The sequence below is a fragment of the Ceratotherium simum genome, chromosome 26 (genome assembly GCF_057802395.1).
Source record: "Ceratotherium simum simum isolate JZ-2026a chromosome 26, ASM5780239v1, whole genome shotgun sequence".
NCBI lineage: Eukaryota > Metazoa > Chordata > Mammalia > Perissodactyla > Rhinocerotidae > Ceratotherium > Ceratotherium simum.
Genome location: NC_141925.1, coordinates 36,325,799 through 36,345,720, shown reverse-complemented (window position 1 = coordinate 36,345,720; position 19,922 = coordinate 36,325,799). Strand labels below are relative to the sequence as shown.

The 19,922-nt window shown below is 43.2% G+C and overlaps 1 protein-coding gene across 6 annotated transcripts in view; it reads left to right on the top strand.

The window, feature by feature from the left end:
• The window catches only part of RNF216 (ring finger protein 216), a 169,005-nt gene that overhangs the window by 70,705 nt on the left and 78,378 nt on the right, over window positions 1–19,922 (top strand). For all 6 annotated transcript variants that reach the window (XR_015548602.1, XM_087417509.1, XM_004440870.3 and 3 more), the window contains exon 13: window positions 377–455. Coding sequence is in view for 5 of the 6 variants with exons in the window: in XM_087417509.1 (XP_087273635.1) it covers window positions 377–455 (79 nt within the window). In the remaining variant the exon portion in view is untranslated. The remainder of the gene's footprint in view (window positions 1–376; window positions 456–19,922) is intronic.

The following is a 19,922-nucleotide window of genomic DNA, read 5'->3' as shown; positions in this document are numbered from 1 at the left end:
CTACATTCTTTGGCACCTCTTAATCATCTGGCTTTTGTAGATACAATCACTGTGCGTTGTGTTAGAGGAAAAGTGACATGTGCAAGGAGTTGTCAGAAGGGTAGGGGATAGATGTTCATTGAATGGTTTACACTGAGGCAGGACCTAGAATGGCACCTGCATTTCCTGGTAAGAGTCAGCACAAAGGAGAGCCTCAGTCTCTGTTCTAATGCAAAGTAAGGAGTAAAAGGAGATATAACTTTATATATATATATATGTATATATACGTGTATATATGCTGTCCAGCTGAAAACTCCATCTTAGTATGAACAGTCATGTAGAACCACATCAGGCCTTAATACTCTGAGTGATGTCCTTTCTGCTGTTTTGACTCTAGATGCCCCTCCTGTAGCTTTCCTGCTCTGTTGGACAGTGATGTGAAGAGGTTCAGTTGTCCCAATCCTCGCTGCCGAAAGGTACAGAGGCAAATTTCTTTCTAGATTTATGTTTGAATTATGGTATTATGGGCTACCCTGATGGCACAGATATCTGCTGGTTATCTGCATGCTGACCCATGAGAAGGATTTGTGTGCTCTCCTTTTCTTGAAAGCAAATGAAGATTGGTACATTGTGAGTGGTGGTTGACATAGTTACAGAGATGGAGGCAACTTGGGGAATTCCAGTCACAAAGCTCTGGATCCCTGTTCTATGCCATCTTCCTGTAAGGGCAGATATTGTAATGTAAAATATGAAAGGTTTTGTGTGTTTTCCATTGTGCCAGCATCTTTCTTCCTTGCTCTTTTCACCACCCTGTTGTGCTCAGATACCTCCACTCTGCGTGCGCGCACATACACATACACACGCACATACTTCCTGCCATTTTCAAGGTCCAGAGGACACTTCTGTGATTAAAGTACTGGGCATTATGGTAACATCTCTATCGCGTCTGGTAGTGTATTCACTCAGCTGTTCTTATAAGAACAGATTGTGTCAGGTGAGACCAAAGCTGTCTAGCCACCCTGCTGCTGAAAATATTTCTTCTTTTTTTTTTTTTCTAATTTTCTATTAGAGAACATTTCCAGAAATATTTTTCACAAAAACATGTAAACATTTTTGCAAATTATAAGATTCCCTTTAGAAAATTAATGCTGTCACTTCAGCTACTTTTTGTTTTGTTTTGTTTTTTGGTTTTTTTGTTTTTGCTTATTTGGTTTTTTGTGTGTGTGTGTGCAATTTTTGTTGTACATTATTGTTTATCAGTCACCATATAAGTGCATCCCTCCACCCTTTGTGCCCACTCCCCACCCCCCTAGCCCCTGGTAACCACCAAACAGTTCTGTGTGTCTGTGTGTTGGTTTATCTTCCACTTATGAGTGAAATCATGCAGTGTTTGTCTTTCTCTTTCTGGCTTATTTCACTTAACATAATACACTCCAGGTCCAGCCATGTTGTTGCAAATGGGACGATTTTATCTTTTTTTATGGCTGAGTAGTATTCCATGGTATATATATACTACATCTTCTTTATCCAGTCATTAGTCGAGGGACTCTTGCGTTGCTTCCATGTCTTGGCTATAGTGAATAATGCTGTGATGAACATAGGGGTGCATAAGCCTCTTTGGATTGTTGATTTCAGGTTCATTGGGTAGATACCCAGTAGTGGGATAGCTGGATCATAAGGTATTTCTATTTTTAATTTTTTGAGGAATCTCCATACTGTTTTCCATAGAGGCTGCACCAGCAGTGGATTAGGGTTCCCATTTCTCCACAGCCTCTCCAGCATTTGTTGGTTTTTCCCTTGGTGATTATAGCCATTCTAATGGGTGTAAGGTGATATCTTAGTATGGTTTTGATTTGCATTTCCCTGATGACTAGTGATGTTGAGCATCTTTTCATGTGCCTATTGGCCATCTGTATATCTTCTTTGGAGAAGTGTCTGTTCATTTCCTCTGCCCATTTTTTGATTGGGTGGTTTGTTTTTTTGTTATTCAGTTGTGTGAGTTATTTATATATTATGGAGATTAATCCCTTGTCAGATACATGGTTTGCAAATATTTTTTCCCAGCTGGTGGGTTCCCTATTCATTTTGATCCTGGTTTCATTTGCCTTGTAGAAAAAATCTTTCTTCTCTTTAACTAGACTGCTAGTCTGTGAACTAAGAATGTCTTAAAATTTGTCAACTATTTATAAGCCACTTAGATTTTTTAACAAATATTGGCGTCCACCCAGACAAGTATGTTTTAAGCCATTTTTCTAAAATAGCATGATCAGAGGTAAACGTTATAATATCTCTGCCTTATGGGGGAATGAAGAAATTAAAGTAGATGTTGGAAAAGGAAGAAGAAACTAAATTAAAGGACTAAAACTTTGTTCCTTTTGTTTTCAACATTAACATTTCTTTGTAAAATCTGGATGTATTCTTACAAGTGATGTATCCATTTAATAATTTGTCCCCACCCTAGGCTGTTGCTATAACAATTATCCCAACAATCTCAGGCATCTTGGAACTAAGCAGAGTAACTGACCGTCCTTATGTGTTTCCAGTGTGTCAGGCACTGGAATGCCTGGGAAGGCAGTGCCTGAGCTAGGATACAGAGAGCAAGGAGGCAATAGCCAAGGGAAGGAAAGAGTAGGAGTGAAGTGAAAGTGAGTATGTTGGAATGTTCTAGGTCCGAGGAGAGTAGCGTCCTGGACACTGACAGGTACCAAGAGCATGAAGGGGAAGGCTCATGAGCTGGATGGAGCCAGGGCCATGTAGGCCTTGGACACCATTCTGAGGCAAGGGGACAAGGGGATTGAAATATCAAGAAGATCTGTTTGGCTGTCGAGTAATCCCTGTGAGAGATGCATGTCACTGCCACCGCCTCTGGAGTCTCCATGAATTGCCAAGATGGAGCTGGGAACTACATTTCCTGTATGATTCCAAATTAGACTTTACCAGTGAAACTGCTCACATATGATTTGGAAGGCCAAAGAGAAGGGAAAGCCATTATTCTCCAAAGACAGTTACAGGCAGGCATGAGGGCACATGTGACTCTGAAATAACATCCCAGGAGTGTCTTGAGAACATCCAACCTGGGATGTCAGTGAAAGCTTCCCAGAGGCTCTTAAGATCCTCGACAGAATCACCAGATAATCCTGCTTCCTGTCTGTGGGAGGAATATACATGCCCTGTTGAACTTGGAGGTGGCCTTGTAGCTTCCTTTGGCCAGTGAAATGTGAGTGTGGGTGAGATAGGTCACTTGAAGAAAAAGTGGTAAAAACATACTTCAAGATGATGTCAGCAAGATGGTGCAATAGGCAGTCCCAGACCCTCCTTCCCCCACAGAAACACCAATTCAACAATACACAGACCAGTTCCCTTGCGAGAAATCTAGACACCAGTTAAGAGGCTCCTGCACTCCCAACAGTGCAAAGCCAGCTGCACTCAAGCCTGTAGGAGAATTCATGGAACTCATTCACCAGAGCCCCTCCCACCAACACATGCAGTGAAATTGAGAGGAAACTCCTAACTCTTGGCTTTTCCCTAGGGAGGGAAAGAGAAGACTGAAGCAGCTAACATCCAGACTTCTCAGGGGACTACCCAAAGCGCTGGCTTCTGTCTTTCCTGAATCTAAGCACTTACGGGAAAAGGCACCAGGTTGAGACTCCTGAGAGCAAAGGCAACAGTTTGGACTAGCATACCCTCACTCACCACTGCCCCTCTCCTCTACTTAGTGTGGAAAGAGTTGGAGTGTGCGTCAGTCCAACATTCCAGTTTTTGGAGGACTGCCCAAAGAACTGGTTTCTGTCTCTCCTGACTTGGAGCACTGACAGGACCCCACATACTCTAGATGCCTGGAGGCCTCTGAGAACAAAAGAGAGCTGGGAGGCTTGCTGCTACTCCAGAGGACCTGGAGTATAGCAGACAGAGGCTATTACAGCTCCGTGGCTTCTCTTTCAGGAGAAAGGAGAGTGGAGCATGCACCAGTGTTCCAGCTTCTTGGGGGGTTCTCCAAAGGACTGGTTTCTCTCTTGCCCAACTCAGTGTGCTGATGAGACGCCATACTGTAGATGCCCGGGGGTGCTGAGAACAAAAAAGCTGAGCAGCTTAGAGCATCTCCAGAGAACCTTCAGTACTATAGACAGACACTAGAGGGAGCAAGAAATTACAAGTTCCTGAAAAAGAGAAATCAGCATAACCTCTTTAATTGGGAGTTTACACACATAAGTCCAGAGAAGACATATCCAGAGAAGAGGTATGAGAGGCCCCCAGACGTGTTTTTTCAGATGTGTGGATCCCGACACAAAGTAACAAGGCACAAGAAGAGACATGGTCTAACCAAAGGAACAAAATAAATCTCTAGAAACCAATGCTGAAGAAATGGAGGTATGTGAATTACCTGACAAAGAATTCAAAATAATCATCATAAAGATGCTCAATGAGCTCAGGAAAATTATACATGAACAAAATGAGAGTAACAACAAAGAGAAAATATTTAAAAGAACAGAACAAAATTTGGAGCTGAAGAATACGGTAACTTTTACAGTAGTGAAAATTGTACTAGAGGGGTTCAACAGCAGACTTGATCAAGCAGAAGAAAGAATCACTGAACTCCAAGACAGGTCATTTGAAATTATCTAGTCCAAAGAGCAAAAAGAAAAAAGAATGAAGGGTGAGGAAAGCTTAAGGGACATATAGGACAGCATCAGGTAGACCAAGGTACGCATTATGACAGTCCCAGAAGGAGGAGAGAGAGAGAAAAAAAGAAGCAGAAAGCTTATTTGGAAACAGTGGCCCAAAACTTCCGAAAGCTGGGGAAGGAAGTGGACTTCCGGGTTCAAGAAGCCAAATGTAACCCACTTAAGATGAAGCCAGACACTTTATAATCAAATTGTCAGAAGTCAAAGAGAATTTTGAAAACAGCAAGAGAAAAGCAACTTGTATGTACATTGAAGCTCCTGTAAGATCCTCAGTGGATTTCTCAACAGAAACCTAGCAGGACAGAAGAGAGTAAGATGATGTACTCAAAGTGCTAAAGAATAAAAGAAAAAACTGTCAATCAAGAAGGATATCTGGCATGCCTGTGCTTCAAAAGTGAGGGAGGAATTAAGACATTCTCAGATAAACAAAAACTGTAGGAGTTCATCACCACTAGACGTGCCTTACAAGAAATGCTAAAGGAAGTCCTTCAAGTTGAAATGAAAGGAGCTGGATAGCAACACAAAAGCTCATGAAGGTATAAAGCTCACTGGTAAAGGTAGATATATAGACAAACACAGAATACTGTGATGTGTGTGTATGTAATCACTTTTAACTCTGGTATAGAATTTAAAAGACAAAAGTGTAAAACATAACTATATAAAAATACGTTAATGGATACACAATATAAAAATGTAATTTGTGACATCAGTAACATAAAAGGGGGGGTAAAAGAGTAGAATTTTTGTATGTGATCGAAGTTATCAGCTTAAAATAGATTGTTATAAATATGCACAAAAGAAAGTTAAAAAGGAATCAAAGCATGTCACTACAAAAAAGTCAACAAAACACAAAGGAAGACAGCAAGAGAGAGAAAAAGGCTACAAGATGGGGGGGAAATGGCGATAGTAAATTCTCCCTTATCAGTAATTACTTTAAATGTAAATGGATTAAGCTCCCCAATCAAAAGACACGGAGTGGCTGAATATATTAAAAAAAGACCCAAGATCCAATTACAGCCATGCTGTCACTTAATGATGGGGATACATTCTGAGAGTGCATCGTTAGGCAGTTTCATCCCTGTGCAAACATCATAAGTGTACTTACTCAAACCTACATGGTATAGCCTACTATACAGCTAGGCTTTATGTTACTTATGGGGCCACCATTGTATATGTTGTCCATCATTGACCAAAACATCATTGTACAATGCATGACTATATTTTTCCTACAAAAGACTCACTTCAGATTTAAGGGCACACATAGGCTGAAAGCAAAAGGATAGAAAAAAAGGGCCGGCCCTGTGGCTTAGCGGTTAAGTGCACGCGCTCTGCTGCTGGCAGCCCGGGTTCACATCCTGGGCGTGCACCGACACACCGCTTCTCCGGCCATGCTGAGGCCGCATCCCACATACAGCAACTAGAGGGATGTGCATCTATAACATACAACTATCTACTGGGGCTTTGGGGGAAAAAATTAAATTAAATTAAAAAAAATTTTTTTTCAAAAGGATAGAAAAAGATATTCCATGCAGATGGTAACCAAAAGAGAGCTAGGGTGGCCATACTTATATCATACAAAACAGTCTAAGTCAAAAACTGTTACAAGAGGGGCTGGCCCGGTGGCGTAGCGGTTAAGTTAACGCGTTCCGCTTCGGTGGCCTGGGGTTTGCAGGTTCGGATCCTAGGCGCAGACCTACTCACCACTCATCAAGCCAAGCTGAGGTGGTGTCCCACATAGAAGAACTAGAAGGACCTACGACTGGGATATTCAGCTGTGTATTGGGGCTTTGGGGAGGGAACAAAGGAAAAAGAGGAAGACTGGCAACAGATGTTAGCTCAGGGCCAATCTTCCTCAAAAAAAAAAAAATTACAAGAGACCAAGGACATTATATAATGATAAAAGGGTCAACTCACCAGGAAGATATAACAGGGGTGAATACATATATGCACCCAACATCAGTGCACCCAAACATATGAAGCAAACATTGGCCAATGTGAAGGGAGAAATAGACAGCAATACAATAACAGTAGGAGACTTCACTGCTCCTCTTTCAATAATGGATAGAACAAGCAGACAGAAGATCAGTAAGGAAACAGAGGACTTGAACAACACTATAGACCAGATGGACATAAGACATATACAGAACATTGCACCCAACAAGAGCAAGATACACACTCTTCTTAGGTGTACATTTTGTGAGGCCAGCATCACCCTAATACCAGCGCCAGAAAGAGACACCACAAGAAAAGAAAACTACAGACCAATGTCTGTGATGAATGTAGATGTAAAAGTCCTCAACAAAATGATAGCAAACTGAATTCAGCAGCACATTTTTTTTTTTAGCTTTTTTGTGTGTGTGTGTGAGGAAGATCAACCCTGAGCTAACATCCGTGCTAATCCTCCTCTTTTTGCTGAGGAAGACCGGCTCTGAGCTAACATCTATTGCCAATCCTCCTCCTCCCCCCCGCCCCAAAGCCACAGTAGATAGTTGTACATCGTAGTTGCACATCCTTCTAGTTGCTGTATGTGGGACACGGCCTCAGCACGGCCGGAGAAGCGGTGCGTCAGTGCGCGCCCGGGATCTGAACCCGGGCTGCCAGTAGCGGAGCGTGTGCTCTTAACTGCTAAGCCACGGGGCTGGCCCCAGCAGTACATTTAAAAAGATCATATACCATGATCAAATCGAATTTATCCCTGGGATGCAAGGGTGGTTGAACAAAAATCAGTTGGTGTGATACCCCACATTAACAGAATGAAGGATAAAAATCATATGATCATCTCACTAGATACAGAAAAAACATTTAACAAAATTCAACACCCTTTCATAATAAAACACTCAGCAAATTAGGAATAGAAGGAAATTACCTTAACATAGTAAAGGCCATATATTAAAAGGCTACAGCTAATACACTAAACAGTGAAAAACTAAAAACTTCTCCACTAAGATCAAGAAAAAAGCAAGGATGTTCATTCTCGCCACTTGTATTTAACATAATACTGGAAGTCCTAGCCAGAACAGTAAGCAAGAAAAAGAAATAAAAGGCATCCAGATCAGAAAGGAAGAAGTAAATTTTCTCTGCTCGCAGATGACATGATCTTATATGTAGAATACTGTCAAGATTATACCAAAAAACTGTTAGAACTAATAAATACAGCAAAGTTGCAGAATACAAAATGAACATACAGAAATTAGTTGTGTTTCTATATGCTAACAATGAACAATCCAAAAAGGAAATTAAAACAATCCCATTTACAGTAGCATCAAAAAGAATAAGATACTTAGGAATAAACTTAACCAAGGAGGTGAAAACCTCCAGTACAGTGAAAACCATAAAACGTTGATGAAAGAAATTAAAGAAGACACAAATAAGTAGAAAGACATCCATGTTCATGGGCTGGAAGATTTAATATTATTAAAATGTCATTCTACCCAAAGGCATCTACTGATTCGATGCAATCCCTATGAAAAGCCCAATGGCATTTTTTGCAGAAACAGAAAAACAATCCTAAAATTCATATGGAATCAAAAAGGACCCCAAATAGTGAGAACAATCTTGAGAAAAAAGAACAAAGCTGGAGGCCTCACACTTCCTGACTTCAAAGCATTACAAAGCTACAGTAATCAAAACAGTATGGTACTGGCATAAAGCCAGACATATAGACTAATGGAACAGACTAGAGAGCCCAGATATAAACTCGTACATAAACAGTCGGGGGTGCCAGGACTACACAATGGGGAAAGGATAGTCTCTTCAACAAATGGTGCTGGGAAAACTGGATAACCATGTGCAAAATAATGAAATTGGACATTATCTTATGCCATATGCAGAAATCGACTCAAAGTGGATTAAAGACTTAAACATATGACTGGAAACTATAAAACTGCTAGAAGAAAACATAGAGGAAAAGTTTCGTAACTTTGGTCCTGGTAATGGTTTCCTGGATATGACACTAAAAGCACAGACAACAAAACAAAAATACACAGATGGGACTACATCAAAGTAAAAAGCTTCTAGGCAGCAAAGGAAACAACGGAGTGAAAAGGCAGCCTAGGGAATGGGAGAAAGTATTTGAAAACCGTATATCTGATAAAGGGGTTAATAGCCGTAATACGTAAGGAACTCCTACAACTCAATAACAAACCAAAAAAAAATAACAATAATAACCCGGTTAAAAAATGGGCAAAGGACCTGAACAGACATTTCTCCAAAGAAGATATAGAAATGGCCAACATGTATATGAAAAGGTGCTTGATGTCACTAGTTATCAGGGAAATGCAAATCAAAGCTACAGTGAAATATCACTTCACATCTATCAGGATGCCCACTATCAGGGGAAAAAAAAAAAAAAAAAAAACAGAAAATAACAAGTCTTGGCAAGGATGTGGAGAAATTGAAACCCTTGTGCATTGTTGGTGGGAATGTAAAATGGTACAGCCGCTATGGAAAATAGTATGGAGTGTCCTCAAAAAATTAAAAATAAAACTACCATATGACCTAGCAATCCCACTTCTGGATATTTAGCCAAAAGAATCGAAAACAGGATCTTGAAGAGATATTTGTATTCCCATGTTCATTGCAGCAGCATTCACAATAGCCAAGATACGGAAACAACCTAAATGTCCATCGACGGATGAATGGATACAGAAAATGTGGTCTATTCATACAGTGGAATATTACTCAGTATTAAAAGAGGAGATCCTGTCATGCTACAATATGGATGAACCTTGAGGACATTATACTAAGTGAGATCAGCCAGTCACGAAAAGACAAATACTGTATAATTCCACTTATAGAAGGTATCTAAAGTAGTCAAACTCGTAGAAGGCGAAAGTAGAATGGTGGTTGCCAGGAACTGGGGGAGGGAGAAATAAGGAGTTGTCATATAGTATTCAGTCATGCAAGATGCACAAGTTCTAGAGATGTGCTGTACAACAATGCACATATAGTTAACAATACTGTACTGTACACTTAAAAATGTGGTATTAATAGGGCAGATTTCATGTTATATGGTTTTTACCACAATAAAAGAGAGCGTGTGGTTCACGGTCGCTTGTCCTTCTGCTAAGATGGACATGTAGAAATAAGTCTGTTTGGAGCTACTGAAGTTTGAATTTGTTGCAACAGCATAGCCTAGCACATCCTGACAGATACAGATCATGAGAACCAAAACTGACTATGGGGGTGGAGAAAAAGGAACAGATTTGACAGATAATTTCGAGATAGGATTCCAAGGAGATATTCTGACTGTGGGGCTGGGGAGAAGTCCAAGTTCTCTGGTTTGGGCCACTAAGTGAGTGATGATGCTATTCACACAAAATTGGAAATAGAATAGAAAAAGATTCCAGGAGAGAAGAAGATCAGTTCTGTTTTGGACGTGTGGAGTTTTGAGGGTGGAGGTATTCAGTGTACTTATGTTTTCCCAGTGCCAGGGACACAGAAAGTTCTCAGTGATTATTTGGTAAATGACTGGGGTCAGGAACACAAGGAGAGATCTGGGCTGGATTTTGGAGTCAGGAGTAAGAAGCATTGAAAGGAGGAAGCCCTGGGGATGGGCAGAGGACAGGGAACCCGACGGGGAGCTCAGGAAGGCCAGGGTGGGGCCGTTTAGGGGTCACGGGAGTTACAGAATGCCACTAGCATTTTGATTAGTCTCATCAGATTTATAGATGAGTTTAGGGAGATTATTACCTTAAAGTTATTGAGTCATGCTATGTAAGTTCAAAATATGTCTTTCCATTTATTCAAATCTTTTTATGTCCCTCAGTAATGTTTTACAGTGAAGAGAATGCGTCCTAAGGCATTATCGATCACCGTGTGCTTCAGAACTTGACGCTCACCTGTGGATAATAGCATTCACATTCTAGACTCACTTTCTGCTGTTAGGGTAAGGTCTGCAGGTATTTGACCCACTATGGAAAATAAAGTGAAAACTGTGTCTCATGTGTACCTGAGGCAGTGACAGCAGGTTGCAGGGAGATTACAATTACAGCCAAGCCTTTCTGTCCTTGTTATGAGCTATGGAAAGAGTCGCCGCTAGGTGGCACCGATACTCCGTGAGAAAAGGTGTTTTTCTTAGGCATTTCAAAAGTATGTGTGTCAGCAAAACACTATTTTGTAAGCAGGACTGACAGAATTCTTTTAGGCTTAGTACCAAAGCAAGCCACTACATGCATTCAGAATTTAACATCAACATTGTCAGTGTTGTTAGGGCATACGCTTTTACCTTTCTCACTTGTACAAATTCTTCATGGCATCCTTTCTCTTCAGGTAGATGGCTAAACCATCCATTAATCCTTGAGGATTCCTAACGTTTAAGAAATGACCCACAAGCTAATTTTGGCCCGTATGAGACTAAGGGTATCTGCTTCTGCATTACAGTATCTTTGCCAGTAATCTAAACTCTGGTTAGATTTCCAGGAACTTGTCACGCTAACATGAGGCCTTTATATTAATGCATTATCTAGAGGGCTTGAATGCCTGGAATCATTCCCCTGAAATCCCTGAAGAATAAGACATTATATCTTTGATGAAATGGAGAGTGAGTCTTTGTTTCATTGATACGATGGAATGCTTTTGTCAAGGCCCTCAGCGCATGTTCTCAGACAAAGGATTCATCAGTTTCTTTTCAGCGTGCTGCTTTTAGGAATGAGTTGGATATGTTTGGTGTGGGACTGCAGGCTGTTAGATAAAAAAATTTGCAGGCAATGCTTCTGGACTATTTCTTCTTACGGTCAGAAACTTCCTGTTAATTCTTTCTCCACCTTTCCAGAACCATAACTTTCCTCCATAAACTTAGAGGTATGTAAGTAAAACTTTCCGGAAAGGTAGCCAGGGCCACAAGGTAGAGGTTTCAGAATACTCAGCAGCAACTCCTGAGGAAGGGAAACCATCAGGTGGTGAGACTTTAATCAGAATAATTCTGAAGAACACCTAGTTTAGTATCTTTTAATGGAGCCTGTGAATGTGTAAGCACTCATCTTTTCCCGATGTCACTTAATAGTTGTTTTTATGTCTCTTTCTCATCCTCCAACTCTCTTCCTTACTTATCTTTTTCCACCTTTTCCAGGCCCCATCCTATCTTTTGAGCATTCACTGTTATTGACTCGATTGTAGTGAAATAGAACCAAAATTCACATCTGCAGTGAACCAATTTGTTACTAAACAATAGGCATCTGCAGCTGCCTAGAGTAGCTGATTGGCTGCGTGAAGAGAATGTAAATGAGTCTGGACCAGCTGCCAGTGCCAGGGCGGCTCCAGCTGTGACAGTGGATGGGTGGCACTTATTAGCAGCACTATAATTTGAGGCCCAGCCAGTCAGCTGACTCCTGTGCTGAGCACAGGCCTTTACATTTATCTAGGTGTGAATGAAGCTTCATCCTCTTGTTCTCACTATCAGGGAGAACCTTTATTCAGGAAGTAACATTGATGAGAACCAAATATCTGGGTAACAAAAGGATTGTTAAGTCACCAAATGAGGGCTCATTTACTGGTGTGGAAGTCCGTGCTGCATAATGCAAGTCCACAAAGGGTGGACTTCCTTTGTGAGTCACCCTTTGAGAAGGGTGAGAATTCCTTCCCAGGGATTCGGCCTGCCCCTGCCTCTCTCCAGGTAAGTGACATCCTTCAGAGTCCACGGGTTCCGGCTGAATAGCTTAAGACCTCAGGCCACAGTGGTATGCAGGTGCATTGGGTAGGGTGCCTTGCAGATCTCTCAGCTCCCATTGGTCCCACAGCCACCCTGTGAAGTAGACACTGACATGTGAAGTTGGGTGGTAGTAAATGGTGGAGCTGAGAACTCGAAGGGAGGCCTCCCTGCCCCAAATACAGTCCCAGAGTAGATCCTAAATGCCATCCCTGTGAGCCATCCTCTCATCAAGCACTGAGCAGAGCTGGTATGTAGCAACAGGGTTTCAGGATTTAGCTCCATTTTTGTCAGTTTCCACTTTTTAAAATTCCTCATAGTAAACCAGCATAGTAAATCCATTCATCATAGGCTTTTCAGTCCTTGAAAGATTTTGGTTGAGAATTACACACACTTCCTTACTTGACATCTTAACCTATCAAATACTGTAAGTAGAGAACCTGGTTCTTTCAGTGGATGTGTGTGTGTTTCCAAGTAGAATAAAAGCAACCAAAGGCAAATATTGCTTACCTCTCTTCCTACCCTGCCTTCCCAGTAAAGTCAAATGCCATCTCTGCTAGTGTTTGCAGTGCTTGTTTAAAAGGGACATAGGGGCCAGCCGCATGGCATAGCGGTTAAGTACGCACGCTCCGCTGCTGGTCGCCTGGGTTCAGATCCCGGGCGCACGGAGATGCACTGCTTGTCAGGCCATGCTGTGGCGCCGTCCCATATAAAGTGGAGGAAGGTGGGCACAGATGTTAGCCCAGGGCCAGTCTTCCTCAGCAAAAAGAGGAGGATTGGCAGGGATGTTAGCTCAGGGCTGATCTTCCTCACAAAAAAATGAAAAATAAAAAATCTACCCAATTAGGGAAACATAAAATTTTACGTGTGTTAAACAAAATGCCAATATGAATAAAACATTTAGTTTTGTTTCCCCTCAGCCCTACAGAAATAGTTGTTATTCCTATATTTCATCCCCTTTATCTTTGGCTTCAGGCACTGACTGGTGACAACTGCCTCCCTCTCTTAGCCTTAAAGGAGGCTAGAGGGCTGGTAAGTGGCACAGGTGTCTCGGCCATACCTGCTCCCCCCAAGGGCTGGCGCAGCCCTCAGATTTCTCCCCTTGGAACTCTCAGAGGTTGACTGCTGACTTTCCAGCAGGTGGTGGAGTACATTTCAGAGCCAAGGCAGTCCAGACAGCCTGAGCTGTCAGTGTGGACTTAGGTGTTTACCAATTTCCCTGATCCCCAGGAAATGGGCATTACTCTGCCTTGCCCCCAGAGAATGTTCCGGTGCTTTTTTCCTCACTCAGTGAAGCTGTGTTAGATGGTTAAAATCTTGTCACCTTCCAGGAGACAAATCACAGAACTTCCTGTTCAGTTCAGAATGAAGAGGCTTCTCGCTTCTCCTTTGTGAGCATTGCTTAGGACAAGTACTTACGCTGGCTGTTATTAGTAAGTTCTCTTTTTTGAGAGTTCTTTTGCAGACAGTTATGTGAGGGGTATTCACTGATGTGCTGCTGTGGGTCCAGCCCTGTGCTAGATGCCATGAGGCTGTAAATAGCAAAGAAATCCCTGGCTGTCGCTTACACTGCAGCTGAGGAGACAGTCTTGCATAACGGTTAAGACAAGAGATTTTGGCATTAAACCTGGTCATGCTTTAATTCCAGCTCTTCTACCACTTGGCTTTGTGACGTAGGGTAAATACGTCATCTCCCTGAGCCACATTTTCTTTATCTGTAAAATGAGAACGATTGTACATACCTTGTAGAGCTTTGGTGAAAAGTAAATGGCATGTCATTTGTGTCTCAGTAAACACACTGGGATGTGGTGGGGAGATGTAAATGGCCCAATGTAGGTAAAGCGCTGACTCCAGGGCCTGGCACTTCCTAAGTCAGTGAACGGTGGCTGCCTGACAAGGACAGTGGAGACTGATGCCGACTGTGTGTGCGGGTGCGCTGCAGACTCAGGTGAGGAAAGGGATTTGGAACTTCTCCTGGGTTTGTACAGTCTGCTACCACAAGAGAGTGGAGTTCCCCTAAAGTGGGCAGATGTAAAGTCCCATCAGGAGACCAAAAGATGACTCCTCCCTTATGTTAGGTTTTTAAACCATGTACTCCAAAAACTCATTTTTTGCTAGCATGCAGCAATGGGAAGGATAGAGTTTTTTGAAGCTGAACTTTGCTAACCAATACGTTCTGTATGAAATGACCACTCTCGCTTTAGTCCACGTTGTTCAAGCTTAAGGAAAGGATCCCGAGCTACCCTGGGGAGAGGTTTGTCCTATGAAGGCTGCCCCGTGGGTTTGCTCTCCATGTCTCAAGTTTCCTGGTCCACAGCACTGCCGTGTCCCCTTCTCTCAGTTTTCTCATTGATTTTTTATCCCTATCCAGAAGGACTGGCATCTCAGGGAATGATATTCAAAGAGATGAGTGTAGGAAGGGCCTAGAAACCAAAAAGATAGTACATTTTGCTGGCGAACTCAGAATTAGTCACAAAGTGAAGATAAAAATTCATGGTTTGTCTCCATGACTCATTGGTGGTGTTTTCTGTCATCCTGGGAGGGCGCTGACCTTTGAGTCCTGCCCACACCACCCACCCCCAGTGCAGCAGGCAGGCCTGGAGGTCTGTGCTGCTCACTTTTTACTGTCCTTATAGTGAAAGGACATACCTCCTTGTCTCTCTTTTGTTGTTTTGGTCTCTACTAAAATACACTGTCTGTAGTCCTTAAAGAAAAAGACTCTGTGGGTTTTTAACAGGTTTAAATGGGCACTTTATTAAAATAGAAACTCTGACCCTTTTTCATGGTTTTTGTGGCCACCATTAGCCATTGCTTATCAGACTCATCTCAGCCTAACCCTGTTCACAAATCATACGGGGATCATAAGCTTTGAGTGCCTCTCTTTCTGGAAACCACACGTTATTTGTTTAGTGCCTTTATATGTTTTGCTAAAATAACTTAATAGCATTTTTTTGTGTCTGTGGTCTCTTCAAAGGAGAGATACATTTTGATTCGAAATCTTTATAAATCTCGCATGAAAAAATCTCTCAAGAATTGATATCTACAAAATATCTTTTTATAGAGTCATTTATCTCCTTTTTGTCTTTACGTTAATTGTGTGTTACCAGGTGCCAGCATCTTAATTTGTTTTAGTGATTCTCATTGTGATGTCCTTGAGAAAGGAGTGTGCGTGTGTCTGCCTCATGCATGTGCATGCATCATGCATGGGGTGGGGTGGAGTGCAGGGTGGTAGTATCCCCTCTTTGCATTCTCAGCACAGAGCCCTGCAGGGCTTCTAGCCTTCTAGGTAAAAGAGAAATTGTTGCTATGGTAATAACACAAGCATGAAAACACCCTATATCCCCGTGAGTGTCTGTGTCAGGGAGGAGGGATGTGGGCAAGGGATGCACTAGCAAAGAGGAATGTTCAGAGCATCGAGCAAAATAAGAGTGAAGCCTAGGCTAAAGCTGCCGCTGGGTGAAATTTCTTGTGTTTACTGTTGAATTCAAGGTCATTTTCCGATTCCTCTGTGGTGGCTGAGAAACGTAAATGGCCTTTTACTCCTTAGTGTCCTCCCTGACTTCGAGACTAACATACAGAGAGTGAGAAGGGCCTCTGTCACCTCTCTAGTCCCTGTAGGCCACATGACCTTCTCCCAGACCACAATTAGAAATGCATATCTGTATCTGTGGCCATTGTACTGTTCCAAGTGGGGTCAACCACCCACACCCACAACACCCACTGCCCTTCATCTCCAGTGTAACAGGCTAGGAAACCAGCCCTGCCATCTCTTTTGAAACCAGATGGCAGCTGTGTGCTCTGTGTCTGCACTACATGCTAATGTCCCTTGAGAAAATGGACTCAGAATCACCGTGGTAACTCAGAGCAGTGCTGAGAAACTAAGTCCAGTCCGCTGAGGTTGGGGTGAGGAGCACAACCGAAAGCTAGTGTGCTGTTCTACCAGAAAGTTAGAGCAAAGATCAGCAGGGTTCCTTGAAGTGGGAGGTTGGCATCATAGTGGAAACAGGCAGAAGTCTAGCTACCTGCCATTAGAGCTCTGGCTGGGTTTTAGGGCTTTCTACTCCTTATCTGCTGAAAGTCACACAGCTAGCAGGTGACAACGTCAGGAGTCAAATCAAGGGCTTCCTCACTTATTGTTATTTGTGTGTTTTAGGTGTGATTTTGGTATGAAGGGTAGGTTTTAAGAGTCCTTATCTTTTGGAGATACAAACTGAAATACTTACAAATGGTGAGTTATCTGGGATTTGCTTCTCAAAATTATACTGGAGAAGAGAGGATGGGAGAGTAGATAGGGTATAGATAAGATTGGCCATGGGTTGATTATTATTATACATGAGTGATGAGTACATGGGGTTTATTATATTATCTACTTTTGTGTGTTTAAATTTTTTCATAATAAAAAGTTAATTTAGAAGAAACACGAAATAAAGAAATCTAGGTCTGTTTGACTTTTTCCCTATCTCTGCTCTTACCTACTTTGCTTTACTGCTTTGAGGGCACTTTGCTCTTGGGAACTGGAAAGACCCTTACTCAAATGTTCTATTTCGGGGGGCTGGCCCCGGGGCTTAGCGGTTAAGTGTGTGCTTAGCGGTTAAGTCTCCGCTACTGGCGGCCCAGGTTCAGATCCTGGGCGCGCACCGACGCACCGCTTGTCTGGCCATGCTGAGGCGGCGTCCCACATACAGCAACTAGAAGGATGTGCAGCTGTGACATACAGCTATCTACTGGGGCTTTGGGGAGAAAAAGGGGAAAAAAGGAGGAGGATTGGCAATAGATGTTAGCTCAGGGCTGGTCTTCCTCAGCAAAAAGAGGAAGATTGGCGTGGATGTTAGCCCAGGGCTGATCTTCCTCACAAAAAAAAAAATGTTCTGTTTCATGGTGTAGTAGTCACTTTTTTAAGAGATGAAGAAAATTTGTAACATAACAGGAAAATGTCAACAGCTATTTATGGGAAGGTTGAAGGGCTACTCATTGTGGAGGAGAGAAGGCTTCATGTGTGTAGTTTCTCTGTTTGTACGAGATTCTTCTATAGAAATGATGGTGAACTGGTGTTCTCCAACTTCCCCAAGAAAACAGGCTTCAACTACCGGTAAGGAGTCCAAGATGGATCGCTAGACCATAATGTAACCAGCAAAACAGGTTTCCGGAGCCTGGGGCCCTGCCCTGAGGCCCTGCTGGAGGCTCTTGTGCAGCCTCCGACAGCCTCCTTTCTCTAGGACAACTTATAGCATGCGGTCCAGCCTCAAGGCCAGGAGAGACACCAGATGACCTTTTGAGTGTCCTTCTAGTCCAGGGTCTATATTTCTAGAGTACTGAGGGTTTTCAAACTGGCATTGGCATTTGGTTTTCAAAGAGAAATAGGCTAAGAAAGTTTCTCGGATCAAATCCCTATAGCCTCATAAAAGCACTCTTCAGTTTTATTTCCCATCAGAAGTTCATATGAAAAGCATTTTAAGTTTCAAAAGCTCCCTCTGTCTGAGGAGCTGATCCAGATTTCAGCCTAAAGAAAGTGAGATAGATCACAATTTTTTTCTTCTCTTGTCTTTGACTACGGTTGTTCTTTTGGCTTCTTCTCCCCTCTTGTGTCAGATTTTGCTGCAGAAAACATCTGTTGCTGCTTCTGTTACCACGACTATCTTGGCTCCAATGCCCTCTGACCTTCCATAAAAACCTCCTTTTCTCCCCCGAGGCCAGCACCCACTCTGACCTAAGCTTATGTCTCTCAGCTTGGGTCTTTTCTCCAGGCAGGCACCCTTGCCCCTAAACCCTTCATCACTGTGGCCCTGCCTTCCGTGCGTGTCCTTCCCTCTTCCCCTCCTTCTTTCTCTGGACTAATTCCTGCCTAAAACCTTTGCCTGGCCATCATGCAGAAAAAGCTGACAAGGGTCTTTCCCTTTATCCTCTGATGTTTCTTCCCTCTTCTCTGAACACATTGATTAGCCGCTCCCTCGGCATAGACTTGTGCCAAGACAGGTGGGATGTCACTGCTTTGGTTGGACTCTGGTCATTCATTCAGCAGATATTTATTGAGCGTTGCTGTGCCTGAGGAAGTACAGAAGGGGCACCCACAGCCCTAATCTAAGATTTGGGCAAGGGAAGCCAACTTAGACAGTTAGTGAGATGCTGATGGTGACTGCTACAGGGAGTGAGAAGAGGGGACAGTCCCTTTGACTTGGCCCAGTCGGGAACTACTTCATGAAGGAGCTGAATCTTGGCTTGACTCGGCCCTCACGGAACCTAATGGGTGGACATAGGGAGAAAGGTAATCCTGGGCCAGAGGATGACATTAGTGAAGCTGTGTGAAGGGTCAGCCAGGAGACAAGTGTGACCAAGCTGGAGGAAAGAGGACTAGGAAGATAAATAAACCCCAGATGGAAGAGGGCTTTGCAAAGCAGAGTAAAGACAGTGAATTTGATCCGGACCCTCCGGGAAGCTCTTGCAGGCCCAAGGTAGGGACGATGTGATCAAAGTGCTGTTAGTGGAGGGTGGATCTTGTAGAGCCATGAAAGAGAGGGAGTGGGAGTTGGGGAGAGATTAGATATGGAATGTCAATTTAGTTTTCATAGCGGCTCATTTCTAGTCCCTTAGTGACCCGCGACCTGGGAACACACAGTGCTATAGTCCTCGGTTAACAAACCCTGCAGTCCCAAAGCCCATTCATGTAATGCCGTGGGTATTTGCTGTGATGCTTTTTCCCTTCTCCAGAAGGCCTCAGTGGGGTCGGATTGGCTTGAAGAAACGCCAGTCTTCTGAGGGTGAGGTGGGGGTGCTGTAGGGGAGAGGGGGGCAGCAGTCAAGAGTGATAGTGGAGGCAGCCAGTCTGAAGCCCGTGGTGGACGCAGTCTGGGCACGTGTGTCCAGGAGGCTGCCTCAGGTATTGCTCCTCCTTCCTATGGCTGGCTGTCCCTGGAGCACAGCCCCCTGTTGGTAGAGGGAGTGTTGTCTTGGAGGGGGCTGCGATGCTGCTGCAGAAAAACAAGAGACTCCACACGTCATTTAGTAGCTGCTGCTTTGCTGCAGGTCCATAGCCAGCAGGTTTTTGTAGTCCTCGGGTGCTTTAAATATGGAAGAAACCATGTAACCATCACGGGTTTTTTTCCCCCACCCATTTAAAAGGGCTTGTTTTCCAGCTGAAAGTATGTTGGATAAGCTTCATTTCCCTAACTCTGATGTGCGTAGAGAGAATTGCCTGATTCTTCTTTTGCAGCATGTTTTCCCAGCTGCTGTGAGGCCTGCTTTTTCCTTTGGGCCTCCTGACAGAAATGCAAACAATTTATAAGGCCCCGTAGTACCGATTGCTGTTTATTACCATAGGGACTTGAATATGGGTGTGTTTTTTCAAGGAATGTATTTATCTGGAGTTCATGGCTACTTTCCTGTCCCTCTGAGCTGTACCGGAGACAGGGACCAACAAAGCTGCAGCCCCTCACTCAGAGTGAGGTCACCTCCCTGCCCAGCTCCAGTCCTGCATCCTCGTTGTACAAGGAAATGAAGTCTGTTCCTTGGATGCGATCTGATTGGAATCAGATGTTCTGGGGCACCTCTCCTTAGATCCTTCAGCAGAACACAAATAGCCTTTGATACCTTGTTTTGTAAAAAGTGCGTTTCCACAAAAA